Source organism: Bactrocera dorsalis, chromosome 6 (genome assembly GCF_023373825.1).
Source record: "Bactrocera dorsalis isolate Fly_Bdor chromosome 6, ASM2337382v1, whole genome shotgun sequence".
In the NCBI taxonomy this organism is placed as follows: domain Eukaryota; kingdom Metazoa; phylum Arthropoda; class Insecta; order Diptera; family Tephritidae; genus Bactrocera; species Bactrocera dorsalis.
This window is the reverse complement of record NC_064308.1, coordinates 31,640,088-31,667,304: the sequence shown is the minus strand read 5'-3', so window position 1 is coordinate 31,667,304 and position 27,217 is coordinate 31,640,088. Positions and strand designations below refer to the sequence as shown.

The following is a 27,217-nucleotide window of genomic DNA, read 5'->3' as shown; positions in this document are numbered from 1 at the left end:
ACCAATACCTTGTCCGCCTCACTTTCCCCGCGCGCTTCAACGGTCAATTCTCCTTATTGGCGCGCGTAAATCACAGTCAGTGTTTGTCACATGTTATGACAAGTTCATAAAGCGCTATTAAATGAGTTCTGTGAAGAGAAAGTGTTTTATAAAGAGTGCAATATTACACAGATTAGAAGCTGGTGAATCAAACGCGACCCTCACAAAGGAATTTGGCGTATCTCATTCTACAATATCAACAATAAAGAAGAATAAATACAAGATCGAGCCGCTATTTAATGCCAATGTTTTGAAATGCAAACGTGTAAGAACTTCTACTCATGAGCAGTTGGATAAGGCATTGCTGCAGTGGTTTAAGCTTCAGCGCGACCGAGGAATACCTCTTAATGGACTTCTGCTACAAGAGAAAGCAAATTTTTTTGCTAGACAGTTAGACATGCAAAATTTCATATGTTCCATGAGTTGGATAAACCGTTTTAAAGTAAGACTCAACATCGTCAGTGGAAAGATTGTTGGCGAGTCTTTGTCAGTACAACAGAGTGATGTACACGATTGGTTAGAAAAAGTTTGGCCTACTCTACGTGCTCAATTTAGTAATGATGAAATTTTTAATTCAGATGAGACCGGGTTGTTTTTTAAATTTACCTCAGACAAGACGTTGAAATTTAAAGGTGAAAAATGTACCGGACGAAAATTATCAAAGGAGCGAATAACAGTGATGGTGGTAGCCAACATGAGTGGCACAGCTAAAAAAAACTTCTCGTAATCGGGAAATCTCAACGTCCCAGATGTTTTAAAAATGTACGGCATTTGCCAGTGGATTATGAGAGCAATCAAAAGCCTGGATGACTGGTGACATTTTTACCAAATGGGCACGCGCATGGGATCGTGAACTTACGAAAAAGAATAAGAAAATCCTGCTGTTAGTTTACAACTGCCCTGCACATTCCCATATTGCAGACTTGAAAAGCATAACCCTAGTATTTCTGCCTCTAAACACGACATCAGTGTGGCAACCCATGGATCAAGGGATCATTGGAGCTTTGAAAGCACATTTTCGTAAAAACCTTATTTTAAAAATGATCCAGTTTCTAGATGGCGGATGCAGTAGTGTTGAGTGCCCGAAGATCACTGTTCTCGACGCTATTCTAATGATTCAAGATGGCTGGACTCAACTCAAGCAAGGAACAATTTTTAACTGTTACAAACATGCTGGTTTTGTCCGAAGCAATGTAGAATGTACCATAACTTCAGATGATTTTAACGAAGAAGACGACGTACCGCTGAACATTTGGGCGAAGGCTATTGATAAGCATCAGTTACCCATAACAAACGAGGACTTTGAACAATACGCGCTTGTCGACGATGCTGTCGCCACTTGTGAAGAGCCGTCTGATAAAAACATTGTGGATAATATCATCGCCGACGACGCGAATAGCAAAGACAGCGGTGATCATGACGAATCAGAGTTTTATCCAACCTTGAGTGTATCTGAAGGCTGCGGAAACGCTTAATGTATTTAGTCAGACTAACTTTGATGATGACCATATGAAAATAATGATGTCACGAATTCACAATGCTGTCCGAAGTTCTTACTACCGAACAAAATTCTGTCAAAAACAAACCCAAATAACAGATTTCCTACGTTAGTGACAGTATTACGAGGGCTGTCCGATAAATAACCGACCTAATCATGATGCACGCGACTTTTTCAAAATAGTGAAAAAAAAAATGCACTACCACTAAACCTTTAGTGATAGTGAAAAACAAATTGCACTACCACTAAATATTTAGTGATAGTGAAAATCTTTAGTGATAGTGAAAACCCTTAGTGATAATAAACATTTTTCAGTAACATAACACTGTTTCTTGAAGAATAAAAATAAGATTATGTATGTACATGTATGTATAAGCTGAAGCAGTATGAGGCAATGTATTCAAAATAAACCATATATTTGAGTAGAGACTTCTAATTATGCCGCACCAAAATTAGGAAAACATAATTCATTTTTTATGTGCTTTTTTTAATACCAACATTTCAAAATTACGGTCGGTGAGATTTTGCCTTGTGGATCGATTGACAATTCCAGCAAAGGAAAAAAGTCTTTCCACTGGCGCAGAGGAAGGAAGAGGTGTGTTGTATTTAAAATTTTTTTTTTTTATAATAGGAAAGCGGCGTCATTCAAGTACAAAGTTACTTCGGTAATAGTGCATTTTTTTCACTATCACTAAATATTTAGTGGTATTGCAATTTGTTTTTCACTATCACTAAATATTTAGTGGTAGTGCAAAAATGCCCAACCCTGTGAAGGGTATATTAGCTTCGGTGCAGCCGAAGTTAACGTTTTTTCTTGTTTTAATTTAATTTCATTAACACTATGATTGATATTAATATTTTAGATAATTTTTGTTAATTGAAACACGAAGTTAAGTCGGTGTATCACTTTAAAAACAATAAAATTGGTCGCGTTTGTACAGGGTGGCGCAAAAGTAATCCTCCTATCAGAAAATGCTAATGGCCTCTAATGTCAGTTCTGTTTTGACATTTGTGTAGTAAACACATGCGAAATACACGTAAATAAAGAATGGTACGTTACGCTGCTCCAAAACGCGGATTCTTGGTGACTATTTATTTGACCAATAATCGGTGGGTGGCTTTGGCACAACGTGAATTTCGTCGCAGATTTCCTCGCCGTCCGACGCCTACTAGTGAAACACTGCGACGTTTAGCCGCTCGCCTCGAAGAGACTGGCACAACACGAGATGCTGCCAGGCGTGCCAAACCCCGGAGTAGCCGTTATGCAGAGAATATTACTGCTGCTGCCGAGAATGTCATGGAAGCGCCGTCGACATCGACCAGACGAAGTGCCACGCAAATGGGTATCAGTCGACGGTGTTTACAACGAATTTTGGTACAAAATTTGAAGAGGTTTCCGTACAAATCCTAGACGGTGCATCAGCTGTTAGCTGCTGACCGCCAATCGCGTCTAACATACGCTATGGCCATCCTTAATCACCACCAAGAGAAAGGTGATTTTTCATTTAAAATAATTATGAGTGATGAGGCCCATTTCCATCTTAGCGGGTACGTAAATATGCAACCCACGAAGAGCCATTACACCCGCTCAAAGTCACTGTATGGTGTGCTGTTTTCGCTGGAGGAGTCATCGGACCTTTTTTCTTCGTAGACGTCGCCGGCCTATCGGTTACTGTAAGTGGCGAGCGCTACAGAGCAATGAGTTCTTTTTGCAACAACTTGGTGAATTGGGATTGGAAAACATGTGGTTCCAACAGGACACACTGCACGTGCCACAACCCATATGCTGAAGGATGCATTTCCCGGGCGCCTAATCTCTCGTTTTGGCGATTTGCACTGGCCAGCAAGATCGCCTGATTTGACCGCTCCAGACTTCTTTTTGTGGTGCCTTTTGAAGTCGCGGATTTATGTCAACAAGCCTCAGACTCTTGCAGCCCTTAAAGACAATATCCGTCAAGAATGTGAGGACCTGTCGCCGAAAGTTTTGGCCATAAAAATTCTGCCATAAAAAGGCCTCAAACAACAATCAACTTTGGCGGTGGTCATTTACGTGATATCATATTCTCGACTTGATGAAAAAAAAATTTAAAAGACCAAATAAAAATCATTCACAAGCAGAATCAAAGTTTTTTATTTAAAAAAAAAAATACAGCCAAAAAACATCGGCAAGCACAGAAAAGCTAATTGTAACCAACTTCACACCGTTCGCGCAGCTGTTGCACTGGAATCGGCTCTTTATAAATTTGATGAATGACAGTTAAGAGTATTGTTCACAAGTGTACAAAACAACCGTTTTGCCAAAAGCGAACGCAAAAAAAAGTGATCAGCGATGGAATTCAAGCGTAATAGTGTGATTGCTTTATATTTAGCTGGAAAATCACGGCCAGCAATTGCTTGTGAGCTCAAACACCTTAATGTGAATAAATTTTTTGTTTATCGCACAATCACTCGTTACGATGATACTGATTGTATCACAAAACGCCAAAAGACTGCAACGTCACGTGAGATGGTTCGGAAAGTGAAGAAGCGACTTGAGCGAAATCCACGACGAAGTGCCAATCAAATAGCTAAATAACTGAAAATATTCGACCGCAGCATCCGACGCATATTGGAAAATGAGCTCAAGGTCCAGCCTTACAAGTTCCAAAAGGCCCATGATCTCACACCGAAGCAGCAACAAGTAAGACTTGAGAGAGTGAAGCAGTTGCTTCGCTTGACCGTAAGCGGTCAAATTCCGAACATTGTGTTTTCTGACGAAAAAATGTTTCCAATTGAGCAATTCGTAAACTCTCAAAATGATAGGGTTTACTTGACCGACCGTTCATACGAGAATCTAAGTAATCGGTTGGCCTCCTGGTGGTTCGGCAGCTCCCGCTAGAAATAATGGTTTGGGCCGCTGTCACCGCAGATGGGCGCTCTCCAATTGTTTTCATCGAGCATGGCGTCAATGGGACATATTATCGGGAAAGTGTACTGGAGGCTGCTTTGAAGCCGTGGGCAAACAAACATTTCGGTCGAAGATCATAGATGTTTCAACAAGACTTAGCACCGTCTCACAAAGCGCGGGTCAGCACCGTCTCCGCGAGTGAACCAAGAATGGCTGAAAAGCAACGTTCCGAACTTCATTACGACCACACAATGGCTCTCCATTTCACCAGATGCGAATCCAATGGATTATTCTCTCTGAGCCATTTTGGAGAGCAAGGTTCGAAGTAAAAAATACACCAGTCTCGAGGCGCTGAAGAAAGCCATTGCCCGTGACCGTTTTTGGCCGTCTCAAAGCCATAGTTAAGGCAAAAGGTAGTCTTATCGAACAAAAGTGAATTGGTCCTGAATTTATGATTATTTTCACACATTTTGAACTTTAAAATTAATAAAACTAATTTTCCAAACCGAATTTATTGCTTTTTTAATTGGTTACACTTCGAGTGCCGGATAATTAGATATTATAATTTAGTTTACTTATGCTTTCTAAAAACTTAAAAAAAAAAAACAAAATTGAAGAAAATCACGAACGAACGATAAAGACCGAAAAAAAATTTAATAAAGTATTGTGATAAGATTTGCGTGGCCACGAATGTATGTAAGTAACCCTATACATCACATCAAAAAGAAGACCCCACAATCTGCGCCAACTACCGTGGAATTAGCCTCCTCAACATCGCGTATAAGGTTCTATCCAGCGTATTGTGTGAAAGATTAAAGCCCACCGTCAACAAACTGATTGGACCTTATCAGTGTGGCTTTAGACCTGGTAAATCAATAACCGACCAGATATTCACCATGCGCCAAATCTTGGAAAAAAGCCGTGAAAGGAGTATCGACACACACCACCTCTTCTTCGATTTCAAAGCTGCTTTCGACAGCACGAAAAGGAGCTGCCTTTATGCCGCGATGTCTGAATTTGGTATCCCCGCAAAACTAATACGGCTGTGTAAACTGACGTTGAGCAGCACAAGAAGCTCCGTCAGGATCGGGAAGGACCTCTCCGAGCCGTTCGATACCGAACAAGGTTTCAGACAAGGTGACTCCCTATCGTGCGACTTCTTCAATCTGTTTCTGGAGAAAATTATTCGAGCTGCAGAACTAAATAGAGAAGGTACAATCTTTTATAAGAGTGTACAGCTGCCGGCGTATGCCGATGATATTGATATCATTGGCCTCAACACCCGCGCCGTTAGTTCTGCTTTCTCCAGGCTGGACAAGGAAGCAAAGCAAATGGGTCTGGCAGTGAACGAGGACAAGATGAAATATCTCCTGTCATCAAACAAACAGTCGTCGCACTCGCGACTTGGCACTCACGTCACTGTTGACAGTCATCACTTTGAAGTTGTAGATAATTTCGTCTATTTAGGAATCAGTATTAATATCACCAACAATATCAGCCTGGAAATCCAACGCAGGATTACTCTTGCCAACAGGTGCTACTTCGGAATGAGTAGGCAATTGAAAAGTAAAGTCTTCTCTCGACGAACAAAAACCAAACTCTATAAGTCGCTCATAATTCCCGTCCTGCTGTATGGTGCAGAGGCTTGGAAGATGACAGCAACCGATGATGGTGGTAAAGAAGAAGAAGACACGACCTTATTATAATATAAAATCGTATTATATAAAAATGTTATATTATATTACAATGACATAAATTTTATAATATTATAATAGAGTTTTACTTATTTTTGTTTATTAAATACTAGCCGACCCCGCAGTCGTTGTTCTGCGTTAAATTTTGTGTGATTGAAACGAAACGAAAGTTGAATTTATATTGTGCTTAAAACCATTTATTTGCGATTTTTATACATTTTTTCAATGAAACGCAGCTTGATAAACACTAATGTACTAATGCACTAATGTACATCGATACAATAGTTTTCCAACTCGTGAACACGCCACGTATATCTGGCCGTGTGAAAAACATAGCATTTTCAGAATTATACCACACTTCTAGCGACTATCCTTGTGTCCTGTTGATTGTCATCGCAAATGCAATTTTCACTGGAAACTGAATACGTTTAAACTGAAATGGCACAACGATGGAACTCAAAGGAATTCGTAGAATTAAGAATTCTGCCCCCTTGTATTCGATAGCTGCGTAACAATCAGTCGGGCTCCATTACACAGTTTCGGCGCATGAAGATTGCAAAACATAATAATGACAGATCCAACTTTGATATGCAAATGATGCGGCGGCATACCAAGCCTCTCCAAAGAATTTAGAAATTCTACTGGATAATTCACGGCTTCGTCTTCAATGTAAGACGATCGATCTATTTGTATAAGCGCAAATCAAAAAGCCACACACACCGTTCCATTCACAGTACGCAATAACTCAAATGAAGTTGAAACGCGTTCATTAATCATTAGCAACCGAAGGTAGGCAATCGCCGTTTTTCTGGTGGATTGTATAAATTCGCCCTAATGCATTAGTTGAGAACACACCTGGCTGTTCATCTACTAGTTGGCCATGCTTTCTGTGTAACCATTTTTTCGACGATGCTTTCCATGTTTAATATCAAGGCATTTCCGAATAGAACAATGTTCTCGCATACGGATCACTGACGCAAGTTGAAGCAAAACTCGTTAACGCCAATTCTGTTGTTGACGGTGTTTCCGCTTGCTCTAATGCAGGGGTGGGCATGTTAGCCCTAAGTGGCATTTTGCCCGTGCGGGCACGAGTGCACATTTTGAGGGCTAGGTGAGGGGGATCTTCGCGGGCAAACATGAAGAGGGAAGTGAGAGCAACGTATTTTATCACTCAATATTTATTAATGAGAGCAACGTATTTTCCCACACCATGTTTACAAATGAGAGCCCGAGTTACGTCCACTTCCCATTCCAATGAGTCGTTCAACTCGCTTCCAATAAAATGGGGCAAATGACAAACAAACGGTTTCAGTTGTTTATACAATGAAACTGCAGACCGATCAAATTTATTGATTTCCGAACTTACAAATTCAATTGGGCAAGCAACATTGTAACCTAATTAATTTTGTTTAGTATACAACAGCCAAAATTTATTGATCACTGCAATAGTAATTCGATACTTCCGTTTTGGTTTATATTAATAATTTAGGTGCAACGATCGATTTCATTGACTTAATTGATTTCACAAACATATGAATGAGTTCAACTGACGTTCTGCTGAGTCTGCATTTGAAAATGTAAGAACCATATAAATATAAGTAGTTTTTAAAGAATGTAGTTAGTTCTTAAGAACCAACCGAAATGTAAAGTTCAATAATAAAGATTTTTAAATACAAAATAAAAATTCGTTCGGCATTACTTACGAAAGTGGCGCTGTCGGAAATTCTCCCAAGTAATCATAAGATTACCACGGTATTAATCTAAAGATTAATAACAGTATGATTTGAACAGTATTAACCTAAATATTAATAATAAAAATTACGGCGGTGATTAATCAGTTTTAAGTGAACCAAGTGAAAAAAAGAAGAACCATGGCAACCGAATCAAACCAACCCACTCACTTAACGGGTTCGGAGTTAATAAAAGAAGCGTCGAGATTAAAAGAATATACGGGCAAAGACTACGACTTATCATACTTTATAAGGGAGGTAGAACTAATTCTCCCCCTTTTCAACAACAACATAGCAATGCAACGATTTATATTTGAGAGGTATGTAAAAAATAAAATCCAAGGACCAGCCCTAGCAGCAATAAAGACATTGGGACAGGAAGCCACATGGCCAGACATCAAGGAAGAACTCATCAAAAACTTCGGCATCAAAGAAACGTATCATAACCTGTATCACCAAGCAGTCAACTTGAGGAATTATAATGTAAGCAATTATTTTTATAATCTTAGAAATATTTTAGACAAATTAAATACTAAATACGAACAAGATAATAATAAACCTCCAGAATTTAAGCCTTCAATAAATGAGTCGCTAATTCTAAAAATATTTTTAAATGGTGTTGAGCCAAATCTAGCAAGTATTATATATAGTAGAAACATAACGTGTTTAGAAGTGCATATTATTTGTTAGAAGAAACAGGCATGGTAAAAAGATACGACGGTACACCGAATATACAGAACAGATTTATACCAACAATAGACAACAGCCACAATCCTTACCACAACATAGAGTTCCCCAAAACAGTAACTTACAAACATTTACGGATAATAACAACCATAATTTCGGACAGTTACGTCAAAACAGTAATAACCCATATAATAACTCTGGACAGTTACGTCAAAATAATAATAGTCCAAATAATAATTCAGGGTTATTTCGTCAACAATTTCCAAATTCGCAACGAACTAGGCAAAGCAAAAATAATAAAGTAACACAAATGGAAGTAGACCACATTGAAACTAATGATGGTGAAGAGGTAAATTTTCAATATCAGGCCGAGAATATAGTTTACCGATAATCACAATAACAATAAATAATATAAGAATTAGGTGTTTACTTGACACGGGATCCACCACTTCTTTACTCAATAAAAATCTTTTACCACAATATCAACGCAAACGACTTATACAACCATTACCTATTATCACTATTAACGGAAATTTTAGTATTAATGAGGAAATCATAACTCCTCTGCCAATCGAATTTAATGAAAAAAATTTTATGTGTTGGAAATTGACTACTTTTAGGAATAAACAGTTTGATGCTATAATAGGTCAAAATATTTTAAAGCCACTCTCAGCAATTATTAATCTACATGAAGAGTACGTCGAAATAAATAACATTAAAACTAAATTCATTAAAAGTCCATTTCAATGTAACGAAATACAAACGTTCAATATTTCACCACCCAATGAAGAAGTGTTAGAAAAATTAACGAGGGAAGATATGAATACAGAGGAAAAACCCTTGTTGGAAAAACTGATAAACCAAAACTCAGATTTATTTTTTGAAGAGGGGCATTCGCTAACCCATACATACAATACAACATGAGATAGTAACCACAACAGACAGACCAATATATTCTAAAATATATAGATACTCGTATCCCCAAATCCATGAAGAGGAAATTAATAGGCAAATGAGAGGTATGCTGAACCGGGGTATCATTAGAGAAAGTTCATCTCCATACAATTCTCCTTTATGGATTGTTCCGAAAAAAATGGACAACTCTGGAAAGAAAAAATGGAGGATTGTAATTGATTACAGAGCCCTAAATGAAATAAGTGTCAGTGACAAATTCCCAATACCAAACATAGAAAATATGTTGGAAAAATTGGGCCGTGCACAATACTTTAAAACAATTGATCTTGCAAAGGGTTTTCACCAAATTCTCATTACAGAAGACAGAAAAAAAAAACAGCTTTTTCTACACCCCTAGGACACTACGAATTCGTCGGAATGCCTTTTGGACTCAAAAACGCCCCTTCCACATTTCAGAGGCTCATGAATTCTGTATTAAGGGACTACATAAATAAAACGTGTGTTGTTTATTTAGACGACATCCTAATATTTAGTAGCACGATACAATAACATGAACAAAATATCCAGAAAATTTTCAATGTGCTACGAAAACATAATTTAAAAATTCAAATCGACAAATGTAATTTCTTTGCTAAATCCGCAGAATATTTAGGACATATTCTAACCACTGATCGGTGTTTTAATGCTTGCCTGCTTCACTTACCACTTGTTAGCCTTAGGTATTTTAAAAATAAAAAAAATCTCGGGATTCGGCTGTAACAATATGGGTATTCTCTTGCTCTTGCAAGATTGCAGATTGCAAAAATACTACACCGAAATATACAAGGGCACGCGAGCACCCATTGCAGAATCTAGTGATATATGAGCGACTGATTCAGTCAATTTATTGTAAATGACTATTGTGCATGGCTATTGTGAATTGGCGCACCTTCTGCATGGTGCACCGGGGTTTGCAAGAGTAAGAGAATACCCCTAATATGATCGACCACCGGCTGGTATTTGATTTTAAATTGTATTTACAATCGATTTGGTTTTTACAATAAACTGGTATTTGATTTTAAATTGTATTTACAATCGATTTGGTTTTTACAATAAACTTCACTGAGTATGTATGTTAATTACTTTGTTTTTTACAATAAACTTCACTGAATATGTATGTTAATTACTTATACTTGAGTACGCTGCGTAGCGGTGGCGGAGAGCGACGTGGTTTCGAAAGCGGTCGAATAAGCACTGATTGGTGTGAAAGCGGATCCTTTTTCCATGGAGTGATGTGGTGTGTGTTTTAGTGTGTGGATCCTGCGCTAGCGCGTGTGGGTGGTGTTGGTGTGAAGTGTGGTGATGTCGAGGTGAGTGTGCGTGTTAGTGATGGGTGTAGGTGTGGTGTGGGGCAGGCGACTAAGGCTCATTTAGCCATCCCGCCCCCCTAGGCGAATATTTCAGCCTATAATGCTTTGAAGCTGCTGCAGTGTGGCTACGATGCTGCTAAGGCCTGAGGCGCGGCGTGGACGCGGTTGTGGTTGCTGGCGTCGTGTTGCTGCCCCATTGTGTGGCCGTCGGGCACGGGATGATGATGGCCCACTTGTTCGACGGGGCCGCGCATCCCGGCTTGCTGGAGGTCGTCGTACTGCGCCGCGGTTGCGGCCGGAAGGTTGTTGACGGGTGTCATTCAGAGTGATTCGGTGCAATATGGTGTGATGCGGCCGCATACAAATTTGGCACAGATTGCCCGACGTACACTCGTGAGTTTGGTGGACAGGCGTCAGGCAATTCAGACAATGGCCGTGCGCCTGCACGACCAACTGGCGTTGTTGAGGTGGCAATCCCTTAAAGATGACGCATTGTGGCAGCCGGTGGGGTTGACGACATAGAGGACATCTACGGCGTTGTGGGTCGACGACAAGCGCGGGTGTTGGCGGCAATGCTACCCTTCCATTCCGAGGCGCCGTTGGTGTGGTTGTTCGGGGCGCTGCAACTGGGGCAGCCGCAACTGGGGCAGCCGCTTGGCGTGGCACATTGACAGCCGAACGAGTGGTTGGTGTCGGGGCTGCTGGCATGTCTGCATCCATATTGACCTGTTTGAAAGAGTGTTATCTCAATTAGGATTTGGTTGCATATAGGACATATGAACATGGCTGCCACGTTATGCGGCATGAGTGGATCGTTAGATTAATCGACTACATTTGTGTGGTATTTTAAATATATATATATATGTATACGTATTTATATAGATTTTTATTTTATTTTGTTTTTATATTCGTTTTATTTTAGCGGTTTGTCGGTTTTCGTTTCGCGGTTATCGGTTATCGGCGATCGGTAAGAAGCATAGTTTGACGAGCGGTCTTGGTAACTTTCCGGATTGTGTACGGAGATCGACTACGCGAATATGACCGTCGGAGCCTGGATAAAGCTTCTCTATGCGGCCCAGCCGCCATTCGGTAGGTGGCAAGCAATCGTCGTGAATCAGGACACAATCTCCCACTTTTGGCGCATTTTCTGTATTTTTCCATCGGTACCTCTTGTGGAGGTCCTTTATATAGCCTTCTTTCCATCGGCTACTGAAATTGTGATGGAGAATTTTAATTCTTTCTTAAGGATAGCGACTCCACGCCTGGCTCAGGTGTGGCCAGAATGGGTGTTGAGAACGGCTTCAATTCTAGCTAATAATGTCGTGAATTCTTCATAATTAAATTTATAGCTGCCGGCTAGCTTCTTGAAATGAGATTTGAAGCTCTTTACAGCTGATTCCCATAAACCACCCATATGAGGAGCGCTTGGAGGTATAAATTGCCAATTGATACCTTGAGGGGCGTACTTTTGTACGATATCGGGGGACGCTTGTTTTAAGAAATCCACAAACTGTTTTTCTGTGGCTCGTTGGGCTCCTATGAATGTTTTGCCATTATCGCTCATGATTTTGGAGGGTAAGCCACGTCGAGCGACGAAACGAGCAAATGCCGCGAGAAAAGCCTCCGTCGTCAGATTAGTACACAGCTCAAGGCGTACTGCCTTTGTCGAGAAACATACAAAGACAGCCACATAGCCTTTCATGAGAGTGGGAGCTCTTAGCATGGACGCCTTTATTTGAAAAGGCCCAGCAAACTCGACACCTGTGGTCGTGAAAGGCGGAGCGAAATTGCAGCGTTCAGGTGGAAGTGCTGCCATAATCTGAGTTCGCATTTTTTGCTTATGCATAGTGCAGATTTTGCACATGAAAATGCATTTTTTGATCTGGGGCTTAAGACGGGGAATATAATACTCTTGGCGTACCATATGTTGCACGAGGCGCTGTTCGGCGTGCAACATTAATATATGGATGTAATTCAGGAGTAATGTGGCAAAAGGAGACTTCTCAGGTATTATGATGGGGTGGCGTTCGTTGTAAGTCAGGCTTGAATTAGCGAGCCGACCATTGGCACGAAGCAGACCTTTCGTGTCTAAAAATGGGTTTAGTACTAAGAGTGAGCTCTGTTTGTCAATTGGCTTCGATTCTCTTAGTAACGATATGTCGCGACTGAAGTAGCGCGTTTGGGTTGAGGCGATATGCGCGACCTTTGCTTTTTGTAAGTCCTGGTGCGTCAATGTATCCCAATGGGTGGAAGTTACTCCTTTAACTTTAAGTTTAAATTGCTCTATGAATTTAAGCATATATGCGACTACTCTGAGGGCTCGGGGGAACGATGAAAATCATTCAAGGATTTCATTATCATCCACTATTGTATGATAGGTGTCGATTTTTCGACTTTCTGGGGCGATTATGTTGCGCATTGTCGATTGTGGCCAAGAATCTGTGGATTCGGTTAACCATCGGGGGCTATTCCACCAGAGCGTGGTGGTGGCAAGATCCAGGGGTTTGCACCCTCTTGTACCTAGATCAGCAGGATTTTCGGCACTGGCTACGTGTCGCCATGTGGCTGCCCCTACTAGGTCAAGTATTTGAGAGGTTCGATTAGAAATATATGTTTTGCACGAGTGTGGTGGCTTTTCTAACCAGGCTAGAACGATTTCGGAATCGGGCCATAGATATAATTTGCATTTGGTTATGTTCATGTGGGTCTGCACTATGGAAACCAGCTTGGCTAGTAGCAGAGCGCCACAGAGTTCAAGTCGTGGTAGACTTATCGTTTTTAGAGGTGCTACTTTTGCTTTTGCAGCTAGTAGGTGGCTTGTGGTTGCGGTGTCGCTTTGTGCGCGCACATAGATCGTGGCACAATATGCCTTTTCAGAGGCATCGCAGAAGCCGTGTAGTTCCACTTTGTATTCGGGGGAATAATTTACCCACCGTGGAATTTGTGTCTGCGAGATGTCTTTTAGATTATTAGCAAACCGGGACCACTTCTCTAAGCGAAGAGGTTTCACTTGTTCGTCCCAGTCTGTTCCGTCTAGCCATAATTCTTGAATCAGGATTTTCGTTTGTATCATAATTGGCGCGAGCCATCCTGCGGGGTCAAAAAGTTTTGCATTTTAAAGGAAACCCTGCGGTGTTGTGGGCCTTTATCACTTGTGATAAGGACTCGTATGCTTGTGAGAGGCTGTGGCTCCCAGACAGGATGTCGTCTACATACGTATGTGTTTTTAGGACTTGTGTTGCCAGAGGAAATTCTGACTTTGTGTCTTCTGCCAGTTCGTGGAGTGTACGAATGGCGAGGTATGGGGCACAGTTTACGCCAAAGGTAACTGTTTTTAATTTAAAGTCGCGTAATGGACTATTGGGAGATTTTCGGAAAATAATTCGTTGAAAATCTTGATCCTCTTTATGTACGACTATTTGTCGATACATTTTTTCAACATCCCCATTGAAAACGTATTTGTATATACGCCAATTTAGTATGAGGAGCATTAAATCTGGTTGGAGTGTGGGGCCCGTGAATAGAATATCGTTGAGCGAATTCCCCGGCATTAAAGACAACTCTAACTTTTGTTGTTTTTTTGTCAAGCTTTACTACTGCATGGTGTGGCAAGTAGAATGAGTGATATTTGCCTTTTATGATTTTTTCGCATGGGCTTACTTCCTCCATGTGATCTAAATGGAGGTATTCTTCTAAGACACCATCATAATGTTGTTTGAGCTCACCCTTTCTAAGTAGGTTTTTTTTCCATACTTAGAAACTGCTGTATTGCAGAGGTGCGAGAGTGACCTATGGCGAGTGTATCTGGAAATTGTTGTTTAAATGGTAGTCGTACGACATACCGACCATTTCTTGATCTAGTAGTTGTGGCTTTGTAAAAGTCTTCACAATACTGATCTTCTGGCGTTGTAATGGTAATGGGGGGGAGTTCTTCTAATTCCCAAAATTTCCTTAATTGTGAATTGAGGTACTCATTTGAGACTTCCTCAACTTGAGTTGTCAATGTTGTAACTGGTTCCGCAACTAGTCCGCTTAGGACCCATCCGAAAGTGGTATTTTGCGCCAGTAGTGTTTTCGAAATTTTTTCAACACCTTCTAATATGATTTGCGGTATAAGGTCGCTGCCTAATAGAAGATCTATTTGAGCGGGGGTGTTGCAGTTAGGATCTGCTAGCTTTAGGTGTGTAACCTTTTGCCAATGCTTGCTATTTATATGATAGCTTGGCAGCATGTTCGTAAGTTGCGGTAAGACTATAGCTTCTGCTTGAATGCGCTTATCTGCTTGGGGGGAAATTAGGGTAGTGGGGCAGATTTTATTTGAGTTTTGTACTACTCTTCCACTCATTCCCGTAATTTCATAATTGGCATGTTTTGTTGGTAGTTTTAGCCTATTTTGTGCCCTAGACGCTATGAATGATCGTTGTGATCCTTTCGGGATTTTGTGTTTCGGGAGTTGCGGTTGCAACTAAACCCGTGGCTCTTTTGGAGAAAGCGCTACTTTGGGGTGTGCTAGGAAAGTTATTGAAATGCAACATTGAATGATGCCTCTTGTGGCAATATACGCAATTGAATTTGCTTTCGCAATTATTGAGATTATGTGAGTGGGACAAGCAGTTTGTACAGAGTCTTTTTGCTCTGACAAAGTTGTTCCTTTCATTGATATTAAGTTTTTTAAACTTTTCGCAAGCTTTCAGCTTGTGCCTCCTTTACACAGTTCGCATGACGTTTGTTTATATTGTTCGGATGTGAACGATTGATTTTTAAAGAAGCTTCTGTTTAAATTGTGGTGGTTACTAGCTTGGGGTTTAACGAAACTTCGATTTAGATCGTGTTGAACGTTTTTAGTTCTGACCGTTTTTTTATCTACCCTTTCCGCAATTTCATATTGGGTAGTTAAGAAATCTTTCATTTGTTGCCACGTTGGGCATTTTCTTCGTGATGAGAGCGATTGCTCCCACAGAAGCAAAGATTTTTCTGGTAATGCGGCGGTACATATGTTTACCAGAATAGGATCCCAATTGTGTGTGGGAATATTTTGTGTCGATAGCACCGATAAACAATTTGAAACAGTGCATTCTAGTTTCATGAACTCTTCACTGGTTTCTCTTTGAAATTTAGGCAAGTTCATAAGTATCGTCACTTGCTTGTTAACTAATGTTCTTTCATTTTCGTATCTTTGTCTTAAAGCTTCCCAAGCTAAATTGAAATTTTCGTCATTAAGAGCGAACTGTTTTACTATTGCTCCTGCTTGGCCTTTTGTTTTGTATCGGAGGTGATACAATTTTTGGGCTTGTGATAATTTAGGATGGTTTATGTACACGGCCGTAAACATGTCCCGGAAGGACGGCCATTGTTCATAACCTCCGTGAAATATTTCTGTATCACATGCTGGCACTTTAAGGTGAATGCCGGAACTCGCCTCTTGGCTTTGAATTGGAGGCAGCTCTACTCTCGGTTGTGGAGTAGGTGCAATTGCTTTTATTAATCTCAATTGATCAGAGATCATAGCTCTCGTTTCCTCGTACTAGTCTAAACAGTTTTCGTATTTGGAGCAAGCCGAGGATTTAAAATTTTCCGGAAGATCTGATTCGTCAGATTCTAGAATTGCGTCATACGCAGCTTGGAGACGTGTCCAGAAATTGCCTAGATTTTCTTTTTTGATTTCTAGTACCGATTCAGAATTGTCCTGAATCGGTGAAGATGAAAACCGAGTGCAGTATCGAATTAAACTGTCACTCTCAGCGATAAACTTAGTATATGAAATGTCTTTAATTTTTTTTTTGCTTTGTAGCACCTTGCTTTGAGCGTGTAGCTTCAGCAGGTGTATATGGGCTCTTTTCTTCAGAAATCATTTTTTGTACTTTTAGATATTGAATCGATTTAGATTCCTTAGAATCTCCGTTCATTTAGATAATAGGTAGAAATTGAAAATATGAGACAGAAAAAAACTTCTCTCAGTGTATTTATGGTGGTAATAAATGCGTTTGAATCTTTAAGATACGCGATTTGTATGGTTGTTGTATACACAAGTATCTAATAACGAACGCGTATTTCGTTTTCCTTATTATAAAATTGTATTTTTGTTGTATCCGCAAGGTAGGAACCAACGAACGAGTGTTTCGTTTTCCTTATTATAAAATTTTATTTTTGTTGTATCCGTATACGCAATGGCCGAACTAACGAGCGAGTGTTTCGTTTTCTTTATTCCTAATAGTTGTGCTATTAGTTTGTTTTGTTTTCTTTCTATTTTATTTATTGCTTCGTATTTCTAATAGTTGTGCTATTAGTTTGTTCTTGTTTTTTCGATTTTATTTATTGCTTCGCACTCGTTCGTTTATAATTGCGTATACGGGCGATAATAAAGAAAGTGAGAAGGGTTAATGACCTTTGTATATAAAAAGATTTTTTTTTTCGTTTGCAATCCTGCTTGCTTGTGCTTTAGCAAGAACAAGAGGTATTGCTTGAAATATGCCGATTTGGCAAAGAGAGTGTTCAAAGAGTACGGACGTGTTTTTTAACTCGCTCCGTGAATTCAATCTTTACAAAAAAAAAAAATTAATCATAAAACCAATCAAACAAGTAAAACAAAAAAACAATTCATAAATTGTAAACAAACATTTAAAACAGTGCACACAAATTAATAATAATAAACATAAACAATTAGTGCACGAATCAACAAGTGAAAACAAAAAACAAAAAAAAAAAAAAATCAAACAAACAATAATGAGTGCTTCGCAGCCTCATCAGCAAGGCCGTAGGCATTCCTTAAATGCCTACTTCAGCTTTGTCGACCCAACAACAACCACAACTACTGGAAATAAAAAGTGTAACGGCGATGATGAGTCATCGCGGCGATCAGCTGAAAAGGAATCGAAGAAAGGAACGCAGTCAGCAGTAGCAGCCGAAAACAACAATCGGGCAATAACAAATGCCCTGACACCAACCAGCCTGCAGGTACCAACAAACGAGCAGGCAACGAAGAAAACCACAAGGCAAGGTGAGAGTGTATCAACAAAAAAAAGCCCGTCTGTACAAACAGGCATTGACCGCTACGTCAATATAAAGAGGAAATTAAGTCCTTCTAAATCAGCGGTCAATCCTAAAAAATTCCAAGGCAGCACACCAAATAAAAATAAAACGGAAGTTTTAAATGGCAACAGATTTGCCATACTAAGCAATGGTTCAGACGACGATGCGAAGGGTACCACCACAGTCGTTAATGCCAAACCACCTCCGATATACTTGCGCGAGCGTAGCAGTAATACTCTTGTTGCGAATTTAAGTGAAATTGTTGGCACTAACAATTTTCATATAGTGCCTTTGAAAAAAGGCAATATAGACGAAACAAAAATTCAGTCCTACACTGAAAAAAGTTTCATGGAAATCGTTAAATTTTTGTCGAATAAAAACAAAAATTATTATTCATATCAACTGAAGAGCTCTAAGGGCCTAGTTGTTGTAATCAAGGGTATAGAGTCCGCCGTAGACTCTAGTGAAGTGAAAGAAGCATTGGAGGAATGTGGTTTTGGAATTAAAACAGTTGTAAATATATTTAATAGAAACAAAGTACCACAGCCAATGTTTAAAATTGAATTGTTGCCGAATTCGAATCAACTAAAAAAAAATGAGACCCATCCTATATACAATCTGAAATATTTGCTGCATCGCAGAGTAACTGTGGAAGAACCACATAAAAGAAACGGTCCGGTACAATGTACTAACTGCCAAGAATATGGGCATACTAAATCATATTGCACTCTACGAAGTGTTTGTGTGGTATGTGGTGATTTACATCCCACTTCGAAATGCACCCTTAAGAAAGAAGAATTAAATAAGAAATGCAGCAATTGTGGAGGAAATCACACTGCTAACTACAGGGGTTGTCCTGTATATAAAGATTTGAAATCGAAGTTGTCACAGGGCATTCAAGCACGTCGTAACCAAATGTTACAAACACCCCCTAATGAAATTATAGCAGGCTCAGAGAAAAGTTCAAATCCTATTACTTCTATCAATAATAATATGCAAGGAAGCTATGCAAATGTGGTGAAAGGCAACACTGTGCAAATGCAACTGCCGCAAAATCCTCCAAATGGAGGTATTGAAACTATGATTATAAATCTTACACAGTGTATGACACAATTTATGTCTACCATGCAAAACATGATCCAAGATTTAATAAAATCACAAAATCAAATGCTGCAAAATTTATTAAGTAAAAAATGAGCTTACTAAATATCTGTATATGGAATGCAAACGGTGTTAACCAACATAAATTAGAGATTATCAGATTTCTGTCTGAAAAGAATATTGATGTAATGCTTATATCTGAAACTCATTTAACAAATAAAAATAATTTCAATATTCCGGGATTTAGAGTCTATGTCACAAATCATCCAGATGGAAAAGCGCATGGTGGCACGGCAGTGTTGATTAGAAATCGTTTAAACCACTATGCTCTAGAATCGCATGCTACTCCACAGTTACAAGCTACAACAATTTCACTCAAAAATCGGGGTTGTGACTTAAACCTAACTGCTATATACTGTCCACCTCGTTTTAAAATTACAGAAATCGAATTTAGGGACTTTTTTGGAACACTAGGTCATAAATTTCTAGCAGGTGGAGATTATAACGCAAAACACACGTACTGGGGCTCACGTCTTATTAATCCGAAAGGACGACAGTTGTACTACACTATTATGAATAAGCATAATAAGCTGGATATAATATCTCCTGGTAAGCCGACATACTGGCCAAGTGATAGAAGAAAAATACCAGACTTAATAGATTTTGCTGTAGTCAAAAATATAGATAGATCGCTTATGACAGCTGATACATGTACAGACTTATCATCTGATCATTCTCCTGTACTAATAAAGTTATATGAACAGCCCATGATATTTGAGCCAAAAGTTTCTCTAACATCACATAAAACTAACTGGTTGAAATACAGAAAGTATATCAGCACCCATATCAATATTGATTGCAAAATAAATACAGGAAGAGACATTGATGAAAATATAAGAGAAATTAATGACGTAATAACCAATGCAGCTGTATTGGCAACACCAAAAAGAAATAACAAACCAGTTGGTTTTAGAAAGATCACCAATAATGAAATAGAGAAACTTGTAAATGAGAAAAGGCGAGCTAGGCGGGAATGGCAGTTAAATCGATCCCCTTCAACTCTGCTTCAACTGAAATCTGCTGTACGAAAGTTAAAAAAAGCGCTTAAATGCGAAGAGGAACACAACACTGAAAATTATATAAAGAAACTGTGTCCAAATTCTCGCAAGCAAAATTCTCTTTGGAAAGCACAAAAGTCTTTCAAGCCACCAGTAGATTCCAACATGCCTCTAAGACAGTTGAATGGTAATTGGGCACGTAGTGATGAGGATAAGGCAAATTGCTTTGCAAATCACCTAGAAAAGGTATTTCAACCCAATTGCCCAAAAAACAACTTTGAGTTGCCAACCTTGCCCAATACCGCAAAAGAGTCGCATGTGTCTATTAGGACTTCTACTTCTGAAGTTACTAGAATAATAAAAGAGCTTAACCCCAAAAAATCACCTGGACATGATAATATTACCCCAAAAATGCTAATTGAGTTACCAAATATTGCCGTAAAGGTGCTCTCTTTGCTCTTCAATGCAATTCTTAATCTCGGACACTATCCAAATTCGTGGAAAAAGTCGCAGATCATCTTGATAGATAAACCTGGGAAAGACTTAACACAGCCGTCTTCATACAGACCAATCAGTCTTCTACCCTGTCTTTCAAAGATATTTGAAAAATTGTTACTATCAAAGATGACTCCTTTCCTCCACGAAAATAATATAATACCAACGCACCAATTTGGGTTTCGTGAAAAACATAGCACGATTGAGCAAGTAAATAGAATTACGAACGAAATAAGAAAAGCATTTGAGCACAGAGAGTACTGTTCAGCTATATTTCTAGACGTGGCTCAGGCGTTTGATAAGGTATGGCATGATGGCCTTTTATACAAGATTAAAAATATTCTGCCTTCAAAATTATATAAAACATTGGAATCGTATTTAACAAATAGAAAATTTACGGTAAAAGTGGGAGATTTCATATCTGATGAAAGACAGATAAGAGCTGGTGTACCCCAGGGCAGTGTTCTAGGCCCAACACTATACATCATATATACAGCAGATCTTCCAATAGATAACAATGTATTAACTTCTACTTTTGCGGACGACACAGCTATAGTGAGCCGTAACAAATGCCACATAATAGCATCAAGAGTATTAGCCGAGCACTTAAAGTTTGTTGAAGAATGGCTAGCTAACTGGCGTATAAAGGTAAATGAACAAAAGTGTAAGCATGTTACATTTTCGCTTAGACCAAAAATGTGTCCGGCGATAAAAATTAACAATATTTTAGTACCCCAAGCGAATGAAGTAACCTATCTTGGTATTCACCTAGATAGAAGACTTACGTGGAAAAAACATATATCTAGTAAAATAACTTGCATGAAGATAAGAGCTGCAAATTTAAATTGGCTATTAAATAAAAACTCCAAACTTAGCCTAGACAACAAAGTGCTTTTATATAATGCGGTCATAAAGCCGATTTGGATGTATGGCATTCAACTGTGGGGTACGACCTGTGCAACTAATATAGACATAATACAAAGGTTCCAATCAAAAATGCTTAGATCAATCACGTGTTCACCATGGTACATGCGTAATGAGAATATCCATAAAGACCTTGGTATTTCTATGGTAAGGAAAGAAGTAGAAGACAGCAGAATTAAATATATATGTAAACTCCGTGATCACCCAAACCCTTTGGCTAATGCTTTGGTACATTCCTGCAATCAAACACGCCTTAAAAGAAGAGATATGCCCGCGTACTGAGGAGCAATGTATTACCAAAACAGCTCAATAATTTGCTTGAGCGTGTCTAGTTTTTAAATAGGTTTAAGATTTTATTACTTATTGTTAGGCTTTCAAAACAAAAAGCAGATTCAATAAATAAAAAGATATTGAAACAAAAAAAAAAAAAAAAAAAATTTGGCCTTTGGATATATGTGAGAACAATTAGAAATACCAGCACGTATGTAAAGTATGTGCTGGTTTTGTCTTGTATTATTATTGTTATTTTTTTGTTTTTTTTTGTTTACCGTATATATTTTTTTTTTTGGGAGGTTAAATTAAAATATTTATAATTGCAATTAGCTCCCCGTTTAGTTTTATTAAATTTTCAAATTAATTCCCGAAAGTTTAAAATAGTTTTAGTTTAAACGTAGGAAATACAGTCAAAGGCCAGTTGTATGCCGTATGTCTGTATGTATGATTTTACAATACAAATGACGCGGGAGAAGAAAATTGGTGATATGCAGGTATGCACTCTAAGTACACATTGGGATTTGTGCAATTTTGTAGAAATTGATATTTATTGTATTACTTATACATACATATGTGTGTATGTTTTTCTCCAACATTGGTTGGTACTTATATGTCAATATATGTATAAATAAATATAAAATATGAATATAAGTATTTGCATATTTGTATGTTGTATTTTATTATTTTTATTTTGTCTTTTACGGATCGAATTTGTCCAAGCTTACTATTTGCGCAATCCTGCTTATACTTTTGGAGTATAAGGGGTATTGCCGGAAACGGGGTCAAGTGTATACTTGAAATTTTTTTTTTTTTTTTTAATTTGTGTGTTTGGATACACAAGGGTAAGCGTAAATAGGACCTTTTGTATTAGATATGTATATGTCAGTATATATATAATTATATTATAGTATATACTGTTCATACATATATGCGGATGAACAAATATATATATAGCGTACCAAACTGTTCTTCGGTTTCCCGGAAATTAACCGTAAGTTGAAACAGTTTGGCAGCAACCGTTCTTTTGAAATGTTAACCGACTTGAATACAGTATTTATGTATATAAACTGTATCTGTTAACCAACATACAAATATGAAATATAATTTTTAAATAAAAAGTGGAGTCGATACAACTCACTTTGAGCCGCTTCAAGGGGCTAAGGGATGTTTCTGCATATAAAGTGGGGGGGATATGCCGATGCCTGTGCTCCGTTTCCTTCCGTTGTTTATGTTTTTTGGTTTCCAAACTGCTTCTTGTTGTGTTGCTGCCGATGATGGTTTCCTTTTTATGTTATTTATTTATTATTTATTATTAAAGTTTGTTTCTTTTGTTTAAATTAATTTTTTATTGATTTCGCGCCCGATTATTGCACTATCATTAAACGCGCGCGTCTTGATATTTGTGCCACTTTTATTTTTCGCGTTTGGTTTTTGAGGATTTTTTTTTTGTTTAGTTTTGTTTGTTTGGCAATTGCACGTTAGGGGTTTTTTGCACAATTTTTAAAATATTTTATGTGTATTTATGTATTTCACACGCTATATTTGTGTTTCACCCGCGATTCAAAATTTTTGTATTAGCATATAAATATTTTTTGATTTTGATATAAAATTTTTTTTGTTTGATTTATGATGTAACAGTACGGAACCGTTTCGTGTAATCCGTTTTGAACCGTTTTTTTTTGTATGTATGTATGTATTTGCCACTGCACTTTGATTTCACTTGCAATAATTTTTTTTGTATATAGTGTATATTGCACTAAATTTTGTATTTGTATGTATGTATGTATATGTCACCTCACTGCACGAATTTTGCAAGTTTTTTTTTTCAATAGTGCCGTTCTTTGCGGCTCGAAGGACCAATGTTTTAATGCTTGCCTGCTTCACTTACCACTTGTTAGCCTTAGGTATTTTAAAAATAAAAAAATCTCGGGATTCGGCTGTAACAATATGATCGACCACCGGCTGGTATTTGATTTTAAATTGTATTTACAATCGATTTGGTTTTTACAATTGTTGACGAAATAAATTGAAAGCCGACGATGTTTGTTCAACGATGTTTATTCAACGACAGTTTATTAGCAATAATGATTTGTATAGACAGAGTTTCGGTATTCAATAAAATAGAAAAGTACTGACTTAGAATATTCGAACATACGAGTGTTGCCAGAGTTTATATTATATATTCAACACTCCTCCTCAACAATTGTATGTTTTACATATTTACACAAATATTTCTTTATTATTACTATTTTAGCCCCAAGATCTCTGTAAATTTACAATGATTAACCCTTTTTAAATTTTTCGTTAATACATCAGCTACCATAGCATTACTTGGACAATACTTTAATTCAATTTCATTATTATTGTAAACATCTCTTATATGATGAAATTTAATGTCTATGTGCTTACTACGAGCATGATAAACGGGATTTTTTACTAAGCTCATCGCGCTCAAATTGTCACCGTTGATCACGATCGAACCACCCTTATCGTACATTTTCATTTCTGTCCACAACTTATATAAATAAACAGATTCTTTCGCTGCTGCCGAGAGCGCCATATACTCGGCTTCCGTGCTGCTCAAAGCCACTGTTGGTTGCTTTCTAGACTCCCAACTAAAAACGCTGCCACCAAAGAAAAATGCATAGCCTGTATATGACTTGCGGTCTGTTGCGTCACCACCCCAATCGGCATCTACGTAACCCTTCATCCACTCGCCAGTTTTTCTGTAGTGCAACTTCAAATTTATAGTCGCTTTCAGGTATCGCAAAACATGCTTTGCCGCTGCAAGATGCTCACAATGTGGATCGGAGTTTCGCTGCGCTAATTTGCACACCGAGTGCAATATGTCGGGTCTTGTGTTCACCGCGATAAACATTAGTGAGCCTATTAGACTCTGATACTCAGCTGAGTTGACCTTTCGACAGTTGCTTTCATTACAATTGACTTGAAAGCTTGGTTTAAGTGGTGTATATACTGGACGACACACATCCATGTCATATTTATGCAATAGTTGTTGCACTTGTTGTTTTTGGCAAATTGATATCGCCCCAACTGAACCAACTCGCTCGATCTCCATACCCAAGAATTTGTTAATGGGACCCTTGTCAACAATCTGAAAAATACTAGAAATTTGTTGTTTTATCTGCTTTAACTCACCAAGATCTGAACAAGCAATCATCAGATCGTCAACGTATACTGCAATTATATTTAATTTGCGCCCTTGATTTTTAGTATACAAGCACGGCTCGCTGTTACATGCAGAAAACCCCATTTCTTTTAAAACTTCATCAAGCCTTGAGTTCCAAACTCTGCCTGACTGTTTAAGGCCGTACAATGATTTTTTCAGCTTCAAAACGCAGTCGTTGTCTTGCTGAAACATCTCTGGCTGTCTCATATAAATGTCATCTTCTAGCTTGCCATTCAAATAAGCCGTCGACACGTCAAGCTGATGAACATGTAACTCGTATTCGGCCGCTATAGCCAACACCATTCTTATAGTTGCATATCTCACGACAGATGAGAAAATCTCGTTGTAGTTAACGCCATACATTTGCCCGCAACCTTTTGCTACTAGCCTCGCCTTGTACCGCTCGATGTCACCATTTGCGTTTGTTTTTACCGCAAATACCCATTTGCAGCCAATAACTTTATGGCCCTTCGGTACCGCTGCTTTCTCCCATGTATCGTTGTTAACTAAAGCGTTGTACTCCTCCTGCATAGCGCACCACCATTCATGCGCCTGCTTGCTGTTCATTGCTTCTTCAACTGATACTGGTACTCTAACATTTTCAGTATATGCTAAGTTTACTGCACTTTGTTGTTTTCTTGGTCTGCCAGGTAAACCAGTTCTAATTAACCGTGGCCTACCACGCCGCATCTGCTGATGTTCAGGACAATCGCGCATTTCATCATCGATTGAACTGTTACTCTCTACAGCGTCTTCATAATCGGACTGCTCTTCTTGTTCTGCTACATGTTGAATCGGATCAGCTCCTTCCAATGTAAACTGTGCTACCTCCATTGGCGAAAAATGTTCACCCTTATTTTTCCCCATCAAAATTGTTTCGTCGAATTTTACATCGCGTTTAACAATTACTTTTCGCGTTTTTGTATCAAAGAGGCGATATGCTTTCGATGCACTGTCGTACCCTACCATGATGTACTCGTCGCCTTTTTGCTGAAATTTGCTATGCTGCGATTTGTTCAAGGCTATCGCAAGACATCCAAACACTTTGAAATGCTTTACCACAGGCTTTCGTTCAACCCATATTTCGTATGGAGTAACACCATCCAGCGCTTTAGATGGCGACCGATTTCGAATGTACACTGCACAATTTATTGCCTCTGCCCAGTAACTCTCACTCAGCCCTGAATGTACCAGCATACAACGCGCCATCTCTACCAGCGTTCTGTTAGCACGTTCTGCCACACCATTCTGCTGTGGAGTATATGGGACTGTGAGCTGGTGCCTTATGCCACATTCACCCAAAAATCTTTCAAAATTATTATTAACATATTCACGGCCATTATCCGTGCGTAATGTTTTTATTTTGTTACCGGTTTGTAACTCGACCATTGCTTTAAATAATTTAAAGTTTTCAAACACTTGGTCTTTTGTTTTCAAAAAATATACAAACACCGACCTCGATTTATCGTCTATAAAGGTCAGAAAATATCGTGACCCACCGTGCGATTGCGTACTAAACGGACCACAAACATCCGAATGCACCAAGTCTAAAATGTTTTTTGCACGATTTTCTGAAGCTACAAACGGTTGAGAACATATTTTGCTCTTAACGCATGACACACACACAATATCGTTTGCATTTGATATCGAATCTATTCCATTCACAATGTTTTTATTTGAAAGTTCACTTAGGCTTCGAAAATTAATATGCCCATATCTATTATGCCACATTACAGTATTTTCGGCTCTAGTTAAATTACACGACTGTATTTTGTCTCGTATTACATACAAACTATTTTCTTTATTTGCTTTAAATATAATAGAATTGTCTTCTTTATCTCGCACTACTGCACAACCATTTTCGAATGTTGCTTTAAACCCTTTCTCATCAATTTTTGGTATTGATATAAAGTTCATTTGCAAATCTGGTACATACAAACATTTCGTCAGTTTAAAATTCCAACCAGACGTTTTTACAACAACGTCGCCAATGCCTTTGGCATCAACGGAGTATTTTCCTGCTAATTCTATTCTTTCGCTATGCTCGTTCATTCGCACAAATAAGTGTTCATCTGTACACATATGCGACGTCGCGCCGCTGTCGATACACCAAACGTTAGAATTCTGCTGCTGCCGCTTTGCCTCCGCAAAAATTGCTAACGATTTCTCCTTTGCCTTCTCTTCTCTGCACTGTGCCGCATAATGCCCCTTCTTACCGCAGTTGAAGCATTTGAAGTTGCGCTTCGCTTTGCTCCTACTGTGTTCGGTTTGCGCACTCGTTCTTTCTCCATCGCTGCGATTGTTACTAAGCGTTTTGGTTTCGTTGTATTTCTTTGAATTTGCGCGTG

General features: G+C 38.7%; 2 protein-coding genes across 3 annotated transcripts in view; one reads left to right on the top strand and one right to left on the bottom strand.

The window, feature by feature from the left end:
• LOC125779386 (procathepsin L) overlaps positions 1-27,217 on the bottom strand; it is a 323,484-nt gene that overhangs the window by 107,061 nt on the left and 189,206 nt on the right. Inside the window, exon 6 of one of the 2 annotated variants that reach the window (XM_049460725.1) lies at positions 2,360-11,525. The exons of the other annotated variant lie outside the window; for it this stretch is intronic. Coding sequence (XP_049316682.1) covers positions 11,375-11,525 — 151 coding nt within the window. The 3' untranslated portion in view covers positions 2,360-11,374. Of the gene's footprint in view, positions 1-2,359; positions 11,526-27,217 lie in introns of those variants that run through there. 2 annotated transcript variants of the gene reach the window in all.
• Positions 806-2,358, top strand: LOC125779470 (tigger transposable element-derived protein 6-like). Its single transcript, XM_049460829.1, has one exon. It carries the CDS (start codon positions 846-848, stop codon positions 1,512-1,514), a length of 669 nt encoding a protein of 222 aa, XP_049316786.1. The 5' UTR covers positions 806-845; the 3' UTR covers positions 1,515-2,358.

Coding starts and splice junctions, on each gene's coding strand:
- LOC125779470 (XM_049460829.1), top strand. CDS start 846: ATGACTGGTGACATTTTTACCAAATGGGCACGCGCATGGGATCGTGAA.